Below are 20,692 nucleotides of genomic sequence, written 5' to 3' on the forward strand. Positions count from 1 at the left end.
TGGATTAGTTTCCTGGAGAAGTCGATTGTGATGCCAGCATAGTATAGGGCATTCCCTCTCTGTCTCTTTGTCTAAGCCTGTCATTCCCGCAGAGCCCCTGAATGCAATCTTACAGGGCTGTGAAGTACAAAAACACATCAAGCAACTCTAGCCAGTAAGCATTTGTGGTGATAGGAAGAAAAAGTTGATAGAGATCTTATCTATATTTGTTTTCTCTCTCCCGTCTCCTGCATCCTTACCAGGCAAAAGTAGAAGAAAAGATCCAAGAGGTCTTCAGTTCTTACAAGTTCAACCACTTTGTACCAAGGTAAGCTGTGGTTAGGAGTTTGAGTGGGTCTGGGAGGCACCGCCTTCTTTCCTCCTTGAGCTTATCCTACCATGGGGGATGAGTCTGCTGTGAGACTGGTCGTTTTTGACTTTGTGACTGGCTACCTGGATATGCTTATGACCCCAACTCCTTCCTCTCTTAGAATGCTGTTTAGAGGAGATGCTCCACTTGAACTTGAGCCATCAGGTGTTACATGGGGATGCTCTTCGAGGCCTGAACTCTGAGATGTGAAGATGGAGAGAGGAAGTTCATGATTCTGTTGCTTACTTGTGACCTGTTGTTCTGATGTTCAGATCAGAACTCTCAAGTTTTTCATATTGCATTGAAACAGATGGAGGGCCCAGGGGGATGGCACAGGATGGATTCTTTTGATGTACATTATTATTTGACTGGGAAAATGTGAGAAGTTTGGTGGTGGTAAAGGAGCTTCTCCCAGCCTGGCTATCATTGGTAATTCTGCAGCAGATCCCAAGGATGAAATTTCAAGTGAGAAATATGCCTTTTGTTTTTTTTGGCTCTAAGCAGGTGGAAGTCTTCTAAGTCTTTGATGTCGGAAATTCCATAAAGGGTATTATAAATCAGCAGAAACTTATTATTTAATTTGAACCTTTATTTTCTCTTTTTTTCCAGTTTTGTAGTGTATCACACTAAGATTTCCTAAGGTTATTTCATTCCTTTAATTGCATTTCCCTTCTAGTCACCAATTGTTTCTCTGAAACCATCCTCTGTCAGATTTCCGCCATCAGAATGGATTAGTCGTCCAAAACTGCATGTGGTCATCATTTTATCTTAATGATACAGCACTTTTCCTTGGTAACCACTGAGCAAAGTGTAGTTAGGCTGCTTCACTCTGGATGGGAACTGAGGGCCTGCCAGCCTCACCACCTTTATCAGGTCTCCTGACTTCCCGAGACCTAACAGACTCCCGGAACGTTGGCCTCTGGGTACTTCTGCCTCCTAGAACATTACAAATGGTTCTAGCCTGAGTTAACGTTGTGTCTTTTTTGTCACCATTCTGTTTTGCCACTATTTCCTTGAAAAACAAATTCCGTCAGAAAATTCTGATTAGCTAAGACGGAAAATGATAGGAAAAGGCAAATTGGAAAAAGGGAAAGATAGGTGGGAATGTTATCTTCATCTTCCATTCCTGGGGAAAGAAAGAAGGAAAATACCCATAAGAGGAATCTTCCCCTCAAACAGCTAAGATGAAGCTCTGTACTCACCCACAGCTCAGACCTCAGTAATGAAATGTCATTCTTGTCATGAGCCACGACTAGAGATTAGCAAAAGACAGTTTGTTTAAATGCTCCAGGAGAAAGAACTCTCTGCCTGAACTGTCTGCCTGGGATAGGCAGTTTCCCCAGAGGTGGTGGGATTTGGTGCCGGTCAGGGGCCTGATTGCTTTAGGAGGGACTTTGTGGTTAGCGGTGGCATTCTGGTGCCTCACCTGACTGAGCTCTGAGTCACCGTCTACTATCTGCAGCTCTGTGTATACATGTCCTTTGCATTTCCAAAGGGACCTTTGATCATCTGACATTCCTTGTTCACCCACCATCAGAATAGAACCCTTGGACTTTTCTTTTATTCTTACTGAGCTGAGAGCAAGAATGGGAGGTTATCGTCGGGGAGGAAGAAGTTGTGTTTTGGGAGTGGTGGTAGAGAACAATAGAGGAGTAAAATCCCATGATTCATAGGTCTTAGATCTGATGTGGGAGGGAAACAAAAATGTTCCTCTTTGGTTTGGATCCTTTGTGGACATAGAATATATCAGGGCTCTGGGTTTATGTCAGGAATCTGACATTTCCCATTTTATCATTGTTGCCTATGAAAACAAGTGTCTGAAAGGATGCTGATGAGCATCTTATTACGTCACAGCATGCTAAGTAATATATTAGATATTACATGTTTTGGCTGAATGGCTGAGTATATACATTAATATATCAATGTAAGGCTGAAGCCAAACATCGCCGTCACAAAACAAACTTATAAGGATAGATCTAAAAAAATTATCAAACTTTTAAACTATTATCGCAATTTCAGTATTTAACATTTCAGTAGTCAGATTTGTAAAGTCTGACATTATAATGTAGTAATAATCCTGTACTGTTAGCTAACGTGAATATTCAGAGAGGAGCAGTAAGGCTAGATGCCATGTTGTTGTCTGAGGTCACGACGCTGACCGGGTGTGGTAGAATCACACACACTCCCGGGACCACTGACCGTGCCCAGGACCAGGGATCCAGGAGCCGTGCTCAGGGAGGCAGGCTTCCAGAGCCACAGCCAAGTAGCAGATTTGGCTGGACTTCAAAGCTGTGCAGCTGAGTGTGGGTGCATTCTACAGTTATTCCCCATCCCAGAAATGATTTTCCTTTCTCTCTGAGCCGATGAAACATGCATCCTATCCTGGAGGAGGTAGTCCGTCCCAAGGAGCTTTTTGATCATGCTTTTAACAGTTTTGTGTAGCTGTGTCCTGCTTTCCCATAAAAGTTAATTTTTCTTTCCCCATAGTTAGTTATTCTCACTGTTCCACACACGTATGAATTTATCCTTTTCCATTTATTACATTACCTTTAGTAAGAAATCTGAAATGCATAAACTTAGCATACACACTCATTCTCCCCCTCCCCCACGCTCACAAATATCTTTAAAATTGTTTTTCCTTGGGAAAAAGTGGCCTAGTCCTCCTTGGAGGTGAGAAATATTGACAGTGACCCAGTGCCAGTAGAGCACTGAAGGTAAGTGTTGACAATTGACCTGAAGCTAAATACTCTGAGTTGAAGCTCCCAAAGCAGTTCTTACACAGGTGCCTGCTGTGCTTCCATGTTTTCCTTCCATTCCTGTATGTGGTGCCCCCTCAGAATTCCCCAAATCCTGAGCAGTTAGGAGATGTAGTTCTTCTTACTGTTCTTTCCAAGATCCTTACAAACAAGTTCATCTCCCCTCCCACCCTCCCGCAAGTGACTTATTGCTTATGTAGCAGAGGCTTGCTTTTTGACTAGAGATGCCCCTGGCTTTGATGAGTTTAAGACCTTCCCAGGAGCCAACAATGGACTGAATCCCTGTCATCCCATCTGTTAAAACCAAAGGCATGATTCTCCAGGAAGGTCCAGGTTTAGGGGGAGGAAGTATGTTTGCTGTCATTCAGTCTGCCATATTCATTTAAAGTCATTCAATCCTTCACTCCTTCAGCCATAGTGTCCGAGGGTCTCCACAGGGCCAGGCGCTCTGCTGGACTCTGGGAACAGGGAGTGAGGCCGACCTCGGTCCTGCTGGGCTCCCAGTCTCATCGGGGAGGTGGCCATTAAACAAACAAATGCAAATACGTAGGTAATTACCAGTGGGATGTATGTCAAGGAAGAGAACGGATTCTCTGAGAGAGAATAAGAGGGAGAAGTAGTTTAGGTTGGGAAGTGAGGGGAGGTCTAGTTGCTATAACAAAATACCATAGACTGGGTGGCTTAAACAACAGACATTTATTTCTCACAGTCTGTAGGTTGGGAAATCCAAGATCAAGGCACCAGCAGACTCGATGTCTGGTGCAGGCCCAGTTCCTGGTTCATGGATGGCCATCCTTTGGTTATGGCCTCACATGGTGGAAGGGGCATGAGGGAGTTCTCCTTTATAAAGTACACTAATCCCTTCAGGAGAGTTCTACCCACAAGAACTGATCACCTCCCAGAGGCCCCACCTCTGGGGATTAGGACGTCAACGTAGGGGTTTTGGAGGAAGACAAACATTCAGTCTATAGCAGAAGGCCTCTCAGAGAAAGTGACTCTTAGACTGAGACCTGGAGGGTGAGTAGGAGTTGTCGGGTGTCAGAGGTGGTGGGGAGGGGTCCAGGCAGAGGGAAAGCTTGAGCGAAAGCCCTGAGATTGAAAAAGAGCAAGTGCAAAGAAGGAGCTCAGTGAGATGAGATTGGAGAGAAGTATGTGTAGGCACATCGTGAAGGGTCTGGAAGCCCAGGGGCCTCACATATGATTTACATTCCTGCCCAGTACACATATATTTCTAAGTTCCTTCTCCGACAGAGGAACTGCACTCCCAATATCCTTCATGCATTTACTGCTTTGATGATTCCTCTTGTGTGTCCCAGTCTCCAGCCCCCTGATCCATTTGAGGGCTGACACCCTGCATTCCCCTCCCACTGTCCCACTCCTGTGCAGGGCACACCTCGTTCTGCCCCACCTAACTGAAGGGCTTGAGGGCTGACTTGTTCAGCAAGGAAAGAGAAAGAGCTCTAGCTTTTCTAAATGCCCTACACAGAAAAGAATTTTTGAGAGAGGTGAATTGAGAATAAAGGAATGGGAAGGGTATTAGTCTGCTCAGGCTGCTATAACCAAGTACCACCGACTGAGTAGCTTAAACAACAGAAATTTAGTTTCTCACAGTTCTGATGGCTAGAAGTCAAAGATCAAGGTGCCAGCAGGATTGGTTTCTTGTGAGGTCTCTTTCCTTGGCTTGCAGATGGCTGTCTTCTCCCTGTGTCTGTAGGCACACATACCTGGTGTCTCTTCCTCATCTTTTGTCACCATACCTCATTTAACCTTAAATAATCTCTTTAAAGGCCTTATTTCAAATATAGTCACACTGAAGGTTAGGGCTTCGACATATGAACTTTGGGGGACACAATTTAATCCATGGCAATATGGCTCTTAGTACAGATTCTGGATGACCAGAAGAAACTGGATATACGTCCCTTCAATTGAAAAGAATCATAAACCTCAAGGGAGAAGTTAAAACTGTCACTTGGTACTGTGGCCTTTGAAGCTCTAGATAAACATCTAAAGAAACATTTTCCAGGATTTTACAATAACGCATATTAGCATTTGTGTGTATGTGTGTGTGTGTGTGTGTGTGTGTGTGTGTGTGTGTGTGTGTATGTCTTTATGATTAAGCAGATGAAAATGAAAGAACAGTTTCCCTTGTGGAAATGGTCACTGAAAGGAACTTCTCTCCCCCTGTTTGTGGCTAAAGTTGGTTTTGAAATAAGCTAAACAGAGAACTCATTGGTTCCCTCCCAGCAGGACTCCTAGGGCCTGGCTGTCTGTCTGTGAGAGAGGTTCAAGATGGGAGGAGAGCTATCAGGGAGTCGCCTTTGGGAGTCCTCAGGTCCTGTCCCTAGGGAACAACCTGGAGCTGCAGAAAATGTGACTGAGGCTTCTTTCAATTAGATGTTTCTGGGAAGCTGAGGCTTCAGGTAGTTTCTTGTCACTTAAAGATCCTAAGGAGTAAGCCAGTGTCTCTTACTCCCTAGAAGTAGAAAAGCATTTGCGTCTTAGGTCTCTCATTTTCTAGTGACTGAAATGCTCCTTGTCAGGTAGAAGGAATGCTGAGAGAAGACAAGAAACGGGTTCCTTCTCTAGGTTTCTTTTTTTCTTTCTTTTTTCCAAAAAGGGGGAGAGTTTGTTTAGTTATGTAATTCAGCTCTCTGAAAATACTAAGTCCTATAGGGAAAGTTAACCTCTGGCTGATGGGTGTCCTGCCGTGTGATGTGTAAAAACACACTAGAGAACTGATAGAACAAACCCCTGAGTCAGAGCAGACATGTCCTTGAGTCTAATCACCGCTCTCCTTGGGCTCTCCGCTTGATTGCATTTTAACTTCCCTGTGGAGACTTATCATTCTTTATCTCAAAAGGACATATATCTAGGGAAAACAGTCTCTTTTGGTCAGTCAGAAATTAGCTTTACAATTCCTTTGTTCTTTTATTCATTTGACAAATACCGGGGGTGCCAAAAAAATGCATCCAAGTGGACACTTTGATCAACGTTGCTCAAGCAGTAGTTCACCGTAATCACAAGTGTCTAGACGCTGACTGTAACCACTTTGAGCACCTCTCGTCCTTGCAGAAGTCTAACGTGACTTGTATTCGTCTTTTGTTATCAGTATATATTGAGTATTACAATATGAAGACAGTTTTCCTTTCTTAAAATGTGTATTTTTGGCACCCTCTGTAGATGTCGAGAGCCTGTTCTGTGTTTGCTGGGCACAGCTGCTAGATTGACATGAGCTCCCCTCACTGAGTTACAAGGCAGGGGAGTAGGCAGGCATACTGAACAGGTAATTCCACTAAGTACACCCCCTTTCTCACATCATCCCTTTCCCCAGCATTATACTTAGGGTCACAAAATTTTATGTACAAGAAACTTTTAATGCTGTCTTGTCTGACATGAGGAGGCTAGTGTTCTCTTTTGGAACAGTGTTTTCCTTTCTCTCCTCTGTGGCTTAGCAACTCAAGGTATTTGGCATATTCAAATTCCTTTGACTGTTTTTCTGACAGAGAAGAATTGACCTACAGAAAACCCCACTGTGAATCGGTCCATTCAGAGGTAGAAGTCCCGAGTTCTGCCGCCAAATTCTGTGCTTGCCCTCACCTGCTTGGGTTTCTCAGCCTCCCCTCACTTCCTGAGTGGGTCCCTGCCTGCTCACATGAATGCTCTCTGGGACCTGCCTGGTTCTTCTCTTTCATCCTGCCGATCCTGCCCACACCCAGCCTGCTCAGTCGGGGCCAGCAATTCCCTGATCTCAGCCAGTTCCCTCACACCTCTGCCTTCTTGCTCCCCCATCTTACCAGTCCTTACCATAGCATCCCTCCCCTCACTCCTGCTAAAGGGTCCCAGCAAGATTTCTAGGAAAAAAGATTGTATAACACTGCCTATTGAATGGCTTCACCAAAAGTGTATACTACTTAGCTTTAGCTGGGCCCTCACTACTTCTTTCTAATTCTTTTATTCATCTCATATAGATTCCCTAACACATTCACCACAATGGCCAATCCACAATTCTGCCACATTCTTGTCTTCTAATTCCTGAGAAAATTGAGGCCGTCACCCTTGAGTCTCCTTGGTTTCCCTCATCCCCACTTCAAAGTCCTGTATCTGTCTAATTTCACACTGTCTCCCATCACTCTGTCTCCAAGAATGTAGAATGTGGGCTCTTGCATTTCAGCATCTCCGCTTTGCTTCAAGCACGTTCGCCTCTTGTCTGTCTGAACCACCTGCCCTCACCCCAGTGGCCCCGCAGGCCACCGCTCTGTTGTCTTTCTCCACTCACAATCACCACAAGCACTGTTAGATTGTGGGTTTCGTTTCCTGTCACGAGTCTTATCCCCTCTCCAGTCCATTCAGTATGCTGCAGCTACGGTAATCTAGAAAATGCAAATCTGACCATGTCTTTCCTGTGCCGAAAATACGTCAATGACTCCCTTAAAAATTTTTTTTATTTTCCTTGTTTTAGTAATAGCTTTAATGAGATGTAATCCATATATCATACAATTCACTTATTTATAGTGTACAAGTCAGTGGTTTCTAATATAGTCACGGTGTTGTGCAGCCATCACCACCATTAATTTTAGGACACTTTCATCACCCCAAAAAGAAACCATCAGCCATCACCTTCCAATACTTCCATCCCAACCCTGGCCTCTGGCAACCACTTAATCTACTGTCGGACTCTATGGATTTGCCTATTCTAGGCATTTCATTTAAACGGAATCATACAAAATGTGATCTTTTGTGACAGTTTATTTCACTTAGCACAGTGTTTTCAAGGGTCATCTATGTTGTAGCACAGTGACTCTGTTCTTTGATTTAAAATCAAACTCCCAAAGTATTTATAAGTCCTGAATGATCTGCCATCTCTGTAGCTCTCCAGTCGGATTTCTCACTGCTCACTACCTTGTGCTTTGGCTCCAGCTGAACTAAACTCACTGGAATGTACTTTGTTGATCCCTTCCTGCAACACCGTCTGGCCCTTGCATTTTGCCTGGCTGACTCATGTCCTTCAGGTCTCCTTGATTCGTTGACTCAATGCGGTGTCCTTTTGGAAGTTTGTTCTGATCCTCCATGCCTTCCAGGGAGCTGCCAGAGCCCGCCACATTTCCTGTTGGTCTGGGCTGTGTCCACCTCTGGAGCGTAGCACGAAGGAGCAGAGTCAGCACCCACCCCAGCACCGGACCCCCAGTCCGCACAGAGGGGTGCTCACTGAGTCCTGCTCCCTGGACCTCCTTGAAAGAGAAATCGAGTCTGCCTTCTCCTCTTCTTTATGACCTGGAATCTGCCCTCACCACCCCCTGAACTCTTTTGAAGGTTGCCAGCCACTTTGTGGTTTGCCCTCTTTTCCCTTAATCTTGCTGCAGGATTTGCCACTGCTAAATACCTCCATGATATTCTCTCCTCCCGTTTTGCCTGTGACTTGACACTGCCTGTGTCCTTCCCCTGCTTATGTCATATTCTTTATTTCTCTCCTCTGGCTCTTTGTCCCCCCTCCAGCCCTTAAAGATGGGCCATCCCCCACTTCTGCTTTCAGACTTTCTTTCTGCTCTGTCCTCCACTCCTGCAGCTTCACCTGTCACCTGCATCCAGATAAACGATTCCCAGTCTTTCTGTGTCACCTGGATCCCTCTCCTGAGTCTCACATGTGTTTCCAACAGTGTGATTGGCAGCCTCACCTGCATACACTTTCAGTGCCTTAAAGTCCACCTATCCAGAAGTCAGCTTAGCATGGGTCACTGTGCCAGTTTAAACCCTAAGAACTCTAAGTACTTCCCGCCTGGTTGACTCTTAATAATTGATCGAAAAGCATATGTTCAATTGAATACCTACAAAAGAAAGTGGTTCATCTTAACCAGTCTTCCCACCTCATCTCTCTCCCCACTTAGTGCTTTCATTCAGTTCGGTTTGTAAACACATACTGAATACCTACTGATGTCAGATAATTTTTCTAAAGCACAGCTCTGGTCACTTTTTTCTCAGCTCAAAACCTGCAGGGCTTCCCTTTGCCTGCTAAATTGACTAGAGATTCTTCAGCTGGCATCCCAGGCCCCTGCAGAAAGGACTTCAGCTGCCTTTTCGATCTCTCCTCTTTCATTCCTAATGTTCAGGCCAAATCCTCTTGCACACTTCATACCTGAGCTGCCGTCAGCCACCTGCACCTATTTAAACTTAATTTAATTAAAATTAAATAAAACTCACAATTCAGTTGCTCAGTCACACGAGTACATTTCAGGTGCTCATTGCCACATGTGGTTAGTGGCTCCCTGGTGGACAGCACAGAGGACGTCTCCGCCATCACTGAAAGTTCTTTGGACAGCGCTGGTCTGTACCTCTTTTGTTTCTGTTCCTTCTGGCTAAACTGTCCTTTCACTGTCTCCTCCCCTTCTTGCCGCCTCAACCTATAAAATTTTTCTTCCTCTACCAGGACTGCCCACCTCACATTTCACCTCTTCTCCATAACCTTTCCTGATCATTCTTTTATTTCTTAATGAGACGGGCCCTCCCTTGAGAGCCTCAGTTGTATTTTATCTATGTTTCCTTTATGAAAGCTACCCGTTGTTTTTCTCTTATTGTAGCCACTTTTGTCCTTACTTCCTTTCCAGTGCTGAATTGGAAGACTTTTTGAGATAAAGACTACACCAATGGTCTTATTCTGTGCATAGCATAGTGGGAGTTCCATAAACAATTGTTGAATTGAATATCTAGAAAAGAGAATGGTTCTTGTTTCATTTCTGAAATCGTTAAGTACAGTGAATGTCTTGCCTTTCTGTTTTTGTCCTTCCTTCTGCAATTGCACAGGCTCTTCAGCCAAACCAAGCACCAAGTACAGCGCCTGTGCTTGGCCTACCTTTGCAGGTGGCCATGGGTGCTGCATTCCGTCCTGGCAGTATTGCCCACATCAGTGCCAAGGAGAGCAATGGGCTGCAGAATACAGAGGATCCTCTGGCCAAGGCTGTGGGTCATGTAGCAGGTGGAATTTAAGGGAGGGAATCATAGATGGATAACTGAGAGGCAGGCAGGGTACAAACTACAAACCTCAGAGAAGTGACCCCAGAAGAAATGACTGCAATGACAGAGGCTAACCAAGTCAGGGAAGTGGCGAGGCTCAGATTTAAATTGCTTACAGGTTGGGGAGCCGTAAGATAGCTGTTTACAGTTAGACCCTGGGGGAACTTTCTGGGTGGTTTGTCACTGCCTGGCGGTGTGTGTTCGTTGTGGCTTTTTACTCAGCCTGAAGTCACCCGCCATGAAGAAGAGGATCTCAGAAGATTTGCCAGTACATTTTCAGATACTTCAGGGACATTCAGATACTGGTCTCCTTTCTCTAGCTTAGCCGCCCTTGGGAGCTGTAGAAGTTGCTGGTTTTCCATTCATTGACTGTGGGGGGACGTGGTGACGCTGAGAGTGTGTAGGTGCATGTGTGTGTGTGCACATTCATATGCACATGTTTTCTGTAACGGGGTGGAAACATATGCTATTAGAGTAAGTTTACAAACTCTTTGTCTTTCCAGGCTCATTTTGCAGAGGGAGAAGCACTTTCATTACCTGAAAAGAGGCCTTCGGCAGCTGACAGATGCCTATGAGGTAAACACACTGTTCAGGAGCTCTTTCTATCAAATTCTTAGCCAGATCTTTCTCCCTTTTTTCTCTTTGAACGTAAAAGACTTATGAGCCTGACCTCTTGCAGGTTCACTCATTGTACCATATGGCTCTGGCAAGAACCAGGTACACAGGAGCCAGGTCCCACAGAGCTGGAAGCCCCACTTCTGAAAGGGCAGAACCAGGTCTCTTCCTGTCTTGTCCTCCCGCAGAGATCATGGAGCACCCTGGATCGGGTGGGTTTTCTTCCTCCATTAGGTCACGGCTGAGGGATTCATGTGCTTTCTTTTAGACACCCCTTGACAGCTAGCTAAGAGGCAGTTACCTGTTCATCCCAATCCTTTGCCCTATAAGCTGATCTAATTCCTACACTGGCCAAAGGATCAGTATATAAATCCCAGAGAGTACTATCTAATTTAACACTGTCAACATGCCCACTGTAAAACTCACATTCCTCAGGTCTCTAGTGTTCCACAGGGGCCCTGGGGATGTGGGGAGGGGTCCTGGGAATGGGGCTGAGTGGCAGGCAGAGGGGGAATGTGAGTGGCATTCCCCCTCACATTCCGCCCCAGAGTGGGGAATGTGAGTGGAATGTGAGGGGCTGAGTGGCAGGCAGAGGGAGAATGAACAGGAGGGCTCCAATCTTCCTGCCGCACTTTACAGAGAGCAGCCTGCTCTGAATTTGCTTTCTATTTGGGGGTTATATATTTGATTATTTACTACAGGGATTGACCAACTCAAATGTAGACCCAAGCAGGTAGCATAAATAAGAGGTGGACTGGGGGGAGACTGAGGCAAACCAAGGCCCCATGCTTTTACTCTGTTCCTGCCTATAGCTACCATCTAGGAATGGAGACGCAGGTTGCGAGATCTCTCTCTCTCTCTCTCTCTCTCTCTCTCTCTCTCTCTCTCTCTCTCTCTCTCCTAAATGAAGCCAGAAGTCTAGATTCTGTATGAATCTCCGAATGCTTAAATGTTGCAACCAATTTCAATGAAACAAAACACTCCAGGGAGCGAGCAGAGCACATCCATGGATTTCAATCCTCAATAGTTAGGATCCAGTCAGTCCTGATGCAGTTAATACCATTACCAACTAACAATTCATTGAACAGTGTGCTAAAAGCTTACCATGCATTATCTCATTAATTCTCACAACGACTCCATGAGGTAGGCGAGTCTTTATTTTTTACAGATAAGGAAACAGGCACAGCAAGATGAATTAATTTGTTCAAAGGCACATAGCAAAGAAGAAGAGGAGCTGGGACTCAAACCCAGGCAGGCCAAATCTATAGCAGTGTCTTCGGGGACCACACCACTGCTCCCAGGTGGCGAGCTCACCATAGCACATGTATGAAGAGGGCACCATGGGCCACTGGAAACAGCATTGGCTTGGGAGTTCAGAAACCTGGGTTCTTGTCTCATTTCTGACATTTACTGTCTTTGTAATCTGGAAAAAGTTCATCTCTCTGGACCTCATTGATGTACTTTTAACCTGTAAAAAAAAGGGGCAGTAATATTATCTGCCTGCCTAGACCTTGAATACTTAATGTTTACAGCTTGAATTAGGATCAAGTTCTGTTCACACGTCACCTTGGAAGCCTTTCCCAGCGGCCCTAGGCAGAGTTAGTTGGTCTCTTCATGTGTTCCCTCAGGACTGCTTCTGCCTGTTACAGTATTTATCAAGGTGTAGGTACATATGTGTTATGTTCCATCTTGTTCCAGAAAGACATAAGGTAATTATCCTTATGTGTCTGTCTAGTGCCCTTTTCCTCTCCAGATAACTACACACATTGCATATCCCAAGCATCTCAAGAATAGGAACTGAATTTTATTCATTATTGCACCCCCACTATGTAATACAGTGCTTGACACAAGGTAGGTACTTATTAAATATGTAGTTAATTCGTGGATGAGTTAATCCAGGAAATCCTTTTCTGAGATTACGTATCTCTGTGGGTCGACACTGAGAAAATAGTAGCACTTAACTGCTGCACATGCGAGAAGTCGTCTGCTCAGCCTTCCTTCCGTGCCGGTCAGGGAAGGACCCATCGGGTTCAAGGTGAACATCTTCGTCGCATTGTCCTTTTCTCACATATGGTTATTTCAGCTCCTGGCTTTGGCCACAAAGCAAAGCGTCCGTCATTCGCTGACTGTTCATAGTGTGCCCTGCTCGCCCTTGCCAGGCTGCAGGGAGTGAGACAGATGTCTCCTTGTCAGCAGTGTCTGGGGATGATTCTGACTGAGGGCTGTGTTTTCTCCCCTGTGCCTGTCACAGTGTCTGGATGCCAGCCGCCCGTGGCTCTGCTACTGGATTCTGCACAGCTTGGAACTGCTGGACGAGCCCATCCCCCAGGCGGTGGCCACAGAGTGAGTTTGGCTTCGGGGAGCTGGAGTGTTCCCCGGAATTGTAGTGTGAATTTGGGGTGCTTTTTGTTTTCTTTCTGTTTCATTTATTTTAAATGAAAAACACAAGAGTGCTTCAGAGAAACCCATGCCCTTCTCTTGACCTTCGGTAACTTCCCGAAACGCCTCCACTTTAGAAGCCTGTTGTAAGGTCATGGATAGAAAAAGACTTTGAACTCCCAAGAGAAGGATGCTGATTTCTTCTGTGGCTTTTTCTCTTGCTCTGGTTCTGGTCTTTGAGAAAAGCCTTCCTCATCAACTCGGAGGCCATGGTTTTGCCAGACAGCACAGTATGCACTTGAATAGTTTCTGGGGGGAAGCATGTGCCAACCCAGTGAACAGAAATGCGTCTGCCTTCCCTAAACACCTCCACAGAAGTCCGCCGTCACCAATGCCTGGAGGACAGTGTAGCTCTTGATGGCACCAGATGTGTTACCGTCCCGGTGTGCAAACGCCATGACTCACAGTTTGCTTCTGATTAGAGATCTGAGCAACTAAGATTCTTCCCAAACTGCAGGTGCAGATGGTCTTCTCAGCGTGGCACCTCCTCCTTAGACGCTCATCACGATTTAGATGTTAAAGAAGAAGAGACTGCTCTTCACTCCAGTCTTAGGGATGCCAGGGGGAGGAGAGGGCAGCCAGCAATTGGATCCAATGCCCCAGTTCTTGCTGAGAGACGGCATGTCCCTCGGCAGCCACTTGAGCTTCGCCACCCCCCATGGTGTTCCTGAGGGACGGGAGTCTGGGAAGGGCGGCCCCTGCGCCAGGTTCATTTCTCCACAGCACATAGAGGTGGCTGTGCCAGGATGCTTAGAGGCTAGTCGTGCCCCTCCCTGGCCACAGTGCATGGGTCACCCTGTCAGGTCAGGGGAACAGAACCACACATTGTCTCATTCATTCTGTCTTAACAATAACCTCTCATTCTTGCCTTCCTGGGCAGGGTGTCTTGTGATGAATGTGGATAGGGAAGATAATAAAGAATTCGGCCATTAACCCTTGTGATGCATACGGTGCTTTCTGAGGGAGAGGAAAAATATGCATTGTCTTCCTCATCATGATGCTGCCGGCCTAGTTGCTTTTCTAGCTCTGGAAGGAGAGTTGGATACAGTTTCTGCAGTCACAGGAATTTAATTGTTAAAATAAAGGCCCATGTGTTTTTGAAATACCAGTTGGAGGTTGTGGATTGTTTGGGAGGTTTCGCCCCCCACACATACACAATCAGGGTGTTCGGTAGGGGAATGGGAACGTCGTACATGAGAGAAGGAGGAAATGGCCGGGATTATGAGAGTGAAGTACAGATGCCCCCTAGAGGAGGACATAGACAGATTTGAAAAGGGAAGATAGTGATAAGGGGGTTCCTTGGGTCAGCATCAATTTTGAGTTTTTTCTAGGTTGTATACTTGGTGTTTTATAGGTAAGTCTTTTCTGAGGAAATAAGTGTCAGAGCAGCTTTTGTGGCAAAATCAGATAGGAAGAGAGCATCCCTTTAACGGGATTTTCACATTGAACAATTGGAGACAATCTAAGTACCACAAACAGGAGGGGATGCTTTAAAGTACAAGTTTAAGTAAATTATGGTGCAACACATACAATAAAATATTATGTAGTCATTTAAAAATTAAAAAGTTAACAGTTGTTAACTAGACTTATTGTGATGACCATTTTGCAGTATATACAAATATCAAATCATTATGTTGTACACCTGAAACTAATGTTGATTATACCTCAATAAAGGATGTATATATAAATGTGTATATTTATATAGAGATGTTCATGATTTAAGCACAAAAGATTGTTAAAAAGATTTCACTTTGATAGGTTAAAAATATAGATGATTATATTCATAGGAAAAACCAGAGGTACACACACACACACACACACACACACACCCTCATACACACACACGCTAGTAGTTATTTCTGGATAGTGGAGTTGAAGGTGGTTTTTTTCTTTTCTAAGGTTATTTGCGTTTTCTAAAATTTCTACAATGAACTTTTATTGTTTTGTAATTAAAAGAATGTTTTAAAACTGCAAAGCTGGTTTGTCCTAATTTCAAGGACCACTTAATAATTAATGACAGAATTTTTGTTTCATGGCTGCCTTAAAAGCTTTGCTTATGGTTCTTCTGAGCATTGATTTAACAGACTTTTGAAGAATTACTTAGACTTTCCAATAATAATGTCTTTTGTTTTGTGCCTAGCAGGCAATTAATTCTAGGTGCAGATCATATTTGTTATGAACAGAACCTAGTAGCTCTGACCTATAAGGAAATAAATTATTTTTAGTAAGATACAGAGAAATCTTTGTGACTTCTACAAAAATGTGTGGACTTTTTTTTTTTTTTTTAGACTATCTGGTATAGGGTATTGCCTTTTTATTTATTTTGCACAGGGAAAAGAAGTGCTTTGAAAATGTGTTTAGGTTCTTTTTTCTTCTTTTTTACAAATATTAAGGTGACCTAGAGGCTGAGTTTAGCTCTGGAGTTTTATTATTTCCTGCCCTCTTCTCTCCCCACTCCCTCACCTAGTGAGCAACACATACACAAGTACACTTCTCTCTCCCGTTTTGTTTTCCTCTTGTGCTTCTATTTGTTTAGGAAACAATATGCACACAGAGTTCCCTCCAGTGGACACAATCACTTTTGTCAGCTAGTGTGACTGCTGACTGAAGCCAGCAGGGCCAGGTTCTTACTGCTGGTGTCAAACCTTTCAAGAATCATATAATCGTAGGTACGAGTTTAGCTTGCCTCTCTTAAGGGATTGTACTCACAAATGCATACATGTTTACCTAAAAATATTAACATTTTGGAACCAGACTAAGTACATTTGCTTTGGTAATGATTTTAGCACTGAAGGCAGATCCTTCCATGAGAATCCCCTGCTTTGTTATTATTGCAAGACACTTGCATGAAGTGCATGGAGTAAAATGGAAATGACAGGGAGACCACTGCACTGTTAAGTTAGGTTTTTATTTTCTGTAAGACCTAAAAATTGTCTTTAACTGAAAAAATTGTTTTAGGACTTTCCTGCTTATAAAGTTTTTCCAAAGATTAAATTAACATTTTTGTGTGTCAATATATTATTTCTCTTTCAAAAGGTTATTAATAGCTTCTCTCCAAATAACTCCTTAAACATTTTTAAGTTTTACATTTAAATATACTTTGTTTTTGTACCTTTTAATGAAGACACCTTATCTAGTCTTGTCTTCTGGGCACACTTGGGCACCAAGTGTGTAGAGGCGAAGGATGACACTAAATGTCCTCCACACAACAGTCCATACCACAAAGAATTATCCAGCCCAACATGTCACAACTACCCAGGTGGAGAAACCCTGCTCTAAAATAACCAACTTTAGATTTGACCACACATCCAAAACAGTAATATGCCGAGGACTGCCAGCTCTTTATGGAGTCAGGTACCTGCCACACTCTACAGGCAGCCCTGGCCTTCTGGAATCACCTAGAGAGGCTGCCTTTCACCTGTTCTTGGCTGTATCTACCTAGGAAAGGCGTTTTCCTCTCTGTTGTAGTGTTAAACTGAAGCTGTTTTACAGTATGAAATTGGAAAGACTCCGTACCAGGAGAAGCCTGATGTCATCTTGCATTTGCCTCTACTCCTGAGCCATTCTGCTCAAGGATGACTGTTCCTATTTTCAAAGCTATAATCTTGGTAACTTACCCTAGGCCTGAAATCTGTCTGTGGTAACCTATATTTTGGTGCTCACGTTTTTCTTCAATCTCGCCTAAAATCGTCTTGCTTCAGATTAGCTTCTATGTTTGTTTATTTACCAGAAAGTTTGTATAATTATCCTTTGTATACTTGAGGTATTTTGCTGGGTCGTTTCCTCATTTTTCTTTGCTTGCCTGTAACATTAAGCCTTTTAATAATTTTTATATTTAGCTGTTTTTACAACTCGAATCTGAACTTCCTTTGAGTTGAAAAATGGAGGCTTGAGCCAAATATAATTCTGACCAATACTGTGTTTATGAGGCTTTTAACTAGTGTTTTTGTTATTGTTGTTCCCAACGCATGGGCCCTAACTTCTGGTGCTTTTTCTGCTGCGTTCCCATCTTACATTTACATACTTTACTCATCCCCCACTCCTGTGTTCCCTAAGTATGTGTATTACTTGCTACTTGTACCTGTTTCCTTTGTTTTATTCTTATTGGCTTCTGATTTGTTTTGTATTAGTCTGAACTTTGAAGTTTTACCTTGGAGGTAATTCCTGCTCGTTTTGCATTATTGTATCAGTCACTATACATGCTTTTGAGTCCTTCATCCAAGTTGGTGACAGTGACGTCCAGAATCAAGCACATTAGGTCAGTCCTCAACTAGCACCTAAAAGTCTGAGTACACTCCTCGTGAGGCTGACAGTAAAATATTGATACTCTTGCTTTGAACTTGATCCTCTTACAAGTTTTACATTCTCTTTAATAGTTGAATGATAGAGCAGTGGTATCCAATAGAACTTTCCACAATACTGGCAATGTTGTGTATTTTGTAGTAGCCTCTGCCGACATGTAGCTGTTGAGCAGTTGCAGTGTGGCTTGTGTGACCAAGGAGCTAAATGTTTAAGTTAAAATTTAAATAGCCTCCTGTAACTAGTGTCTGCCTATTGGACAGAGCAGAGCTATGGCGCTGCGACCCAGAATGTGACATCCCCGGAGCAGCATCATTGCCATCACCTGGGCACTTGCTGGAAATGCAGAATCTCAGGCCCATGTAGCTCTACTGAATTAGATCTGCATTTTTTCTTTTTTTAAAGATTTTATTGGGGAAGGGGAACGGGACTTTATTGGGGGAACAGTGTGTACTTCCAGGACTTTTTTTCCAAGTCAGGTTGTTGTCCTTTCAGTCTTAGTTGTGGAGGGTGCCGTTCAGCTTCAAGTTGTTGTCCTTTCAGTCTTAGTTGTGGAGGGCGCAGCTCAGCTCCAGGTCCAGTTGCTGTTTCTAGTTGCAGGGGGCGCAGTCCACCATTCCTTGCGGGAGTCGAACCAGCAACCTTGTGGTTGAGAGGACGTGCTCCAACCAACTGAGGCATCTGGGAGGCAGCTCAGCTCAAGGTGCCGTGTTCAATCTTAGGTGCAGGGGGCGGAGCCCACCATCCCTTGCGGGACTCGAGGAATTGAACTGGCAACCTGTGGTTGAGAGCCCACTGGCCCATGTGGGAATCGAACCGGCAGCCTTCGGAGCTAGGAGCATGAAGCTCCAACAGCCTGAGCCACCGGGCCGGCCCCAGATCTGCATTTTGACATGATCCGAGGTGATTTCTTTGCACCCTCAAGTTTAAAAAGTGCTGATACTTGGTTGTACATTGGAGTCACATGGGGAATTTTAAAAACTATTGCCGCCTGGGTCCCAACCTCAGCTATTCTGATTTAATTGTTATGAGGTGTGGCCTGGGCATTGGGGTTTGTTCAAAACATCCCACATAATTTCACTAACAATTGTCACCCCAATAAATTAAAAAAATAATTTAAAAATCCCACAAGTAATTCTAATTGCACAGCAAATTTTTATGATACTCAAACTTTGTGCATATTCAAATCACCTGGGAATTTGACAAAACTATGGAGGCCCAGGCTCTTTCCTGCTTCAGTAAGCCTGCCTCTGTGTATTCTTTACCAATGATTCTGATACACGTTTTTTTGGATTAGAAAATCTCCCCTATCTAGAAGATACTTTCCTACTTTGTTGGTAATTGCCACATAGCCTAGAATAAAATGCCTTGCTGATTTGAAAGAAAATTGATCTACTAGATCATATGACTAAAAAGTCATATGACTAAATGACTGACTTATGAATACTTGTTTTGTTTTTTTTACAAAGTTTGCCACTGTTGCTGTTTGCACAATATTTACTGCTTGTGATATTTTTATTTTTATTAGTTGGTGAATTTCTGGTCTCTGAGATAAGTTTTTCTCCCCCTTTTGATAGCTAGACGTATCATTCACATTTTGGGTTTCAGAACTGCTAAGAGTCCTGCTGCTGACAGCTGGTAGCTTCATGGTCAACATGCCAGTTCCTTAAGGCTTCTCTGGATCAGAATGTTCCATGATATGGAAGTGTCTGAGAGTCCAGAAAAGGCCCAGTCCTGGTTCCCCGGCTAGCCCCACGGGCAGTCAGGTGCAGCGTGTCAGCTGAGGGAGATTGGCGTGGAGGCATGATTTAGAGGTGTCTGCTGCATTCCAGCCCCAGCTCATTTCAGGGTCTGGGTCAGGACAGTTTCATTGGGCACGCTTCTGTCTTGGGAGCTGGGAAAGGGAACAGATAACTAGGTGACTCTTTTCTTTAATGTGCTAAAACATTTTGCTTTTGTGACATAGAATACTTTTTGTATGTTAGTGCAGCCGGCTGTTGCTAGAACATGAGTTTATTAGCTACTTGTTCCCAGGAAATGCGCTAAGAATCGATGAAGCTCTGGAACGTATGTTAGGAACAAACTCATTTTCTCTATGACAATTAATTGGTGTTAAAAACGTCCACAAAACTATCTCCTTTCTCTGATTATCCACTTCAGTTTCAATCCTGGTGTTTCCTACAGCAAAATTTTAGGTGCAAATAGAAGTGAATGTATTGTTTTTGAACTGTGACAATTTCAGGACTCCAACAGCAAGTCAGCAGCATTTTCTGTTGCTGTCCCTGCCCAGATAATGGATGATCTGAAATTAAAAGTAATCAAATATGTTGTGGGAAAACAGTAATAAACTATGTCTTAGTGGAGATTAACTAGATTCTGTGTGGTCCCTGGCAGCCACAGATAGGAAAGGAGATAAAAGAGTCCAGGAAAAGAAGGCTACCTGGGCTCTATAAAGACACAGTTATGCACCTTGTTCTCTTACCTGGAGGCCTATTCTCAGCCTGTGACCCCAGCTGAGTCACGGGGACACAAGTTAATGACCAGGACTTTCCCGGGGTACACCTTTCTGGAGAACTTCAGAGGACTTTGGTCAAATAGAAGTTACATTCTTGGTTTCACCTGAACCAAGAATGTGGCTTCTGTTTAAACTGATGCCAGGCTTGGGGGCGGGGGCTTGAAGGCAAACCCCCACTAAACAGTTTCCCTCAGAGAGGGCATTGGAGCCTCTGTGGGTTAGTGTGAAAAGTTCTCCCAGAACCCACAGGCTGGGATGCATTCTTTGTGATGAGTCGCAGGCCTTAAGTTTGCCACAACTGAGGTGAGCATGGTTCTCCTAACCATGGAGGCAGACTCCATAGAAGTTTGTTTCTTGTCGGTTGAAGAAATAAACATCATTTAGCGTGCTAGGGCTTAGGTGGCAATGGGAGTGAGACGGCATCTCTTTAGATATTCTTAGTAGGCTTAGGCGATGGATCCAGACCAGGGTGTTTCGTGTGGGAAGACACAGTTGAGTGCCACCATAGCTTTAGGCACAATTTGGGGAGGTACTCCAAAGGCATGGAGAAGGAGGCTGGTACCACAGATCCAAGGTGGCAAATTGAGTGAAAAGTATGGGAAAGATTTGGTCAAGAAGCATAACCCTTACCCCCAGTTCTATGAAAGTCTGTTTCTGCCCGGCCTTCTGTTCCTTGCTTCATGGCTAGGCAAGTGCTTAACTATAAAACTCAGA

General features: G+C 44.1%; 1 protein-coding gene across 3 annotated transcripts in view; it reads left to right on the plus strand.

Annotated features, from left to right (window-relative positions):
- Positions 1-20,692, plus strand: part of LOC308498435 (protein farnesyltransferase subunit beta) — a 73,017-nt gene that overhangs the window by 25,972 nt on the left and 26,353 nt on the right. For all 3 annotated transcript variants that reach the window (XM_081050462.1, XM_081050461.1, XM_081050463.1), the window contains exons 2-4: positions 243-307; positions 10,614-10,686; positions 12,977-13,068. In XM_081050462.1, the coding sequence (XP_080906588.1) occupies positions 243-307; positions 10,614-10,686; positions 12,977-13,068 (230 nt within the window). The remainder of the gene's footprint in view (positions 1-242; positions 308-10,613; positions 10,687-12,976; positions 13,069-20,692) is intronic.

Source organism: Rhinolophus hipposideros (assembly GCF_964194185.1).
Source record: "Rhinolophus hipposideros genome assembly, chromosome: 5".
Classification (NCBI taxonomy): domain Eukaryota; kingdom Metazoa; phylum Chordata; class Mammalia; order Chiroptera; family Rhinolophidae; genus Rhinolophus; species Rhinolophus hipposideros.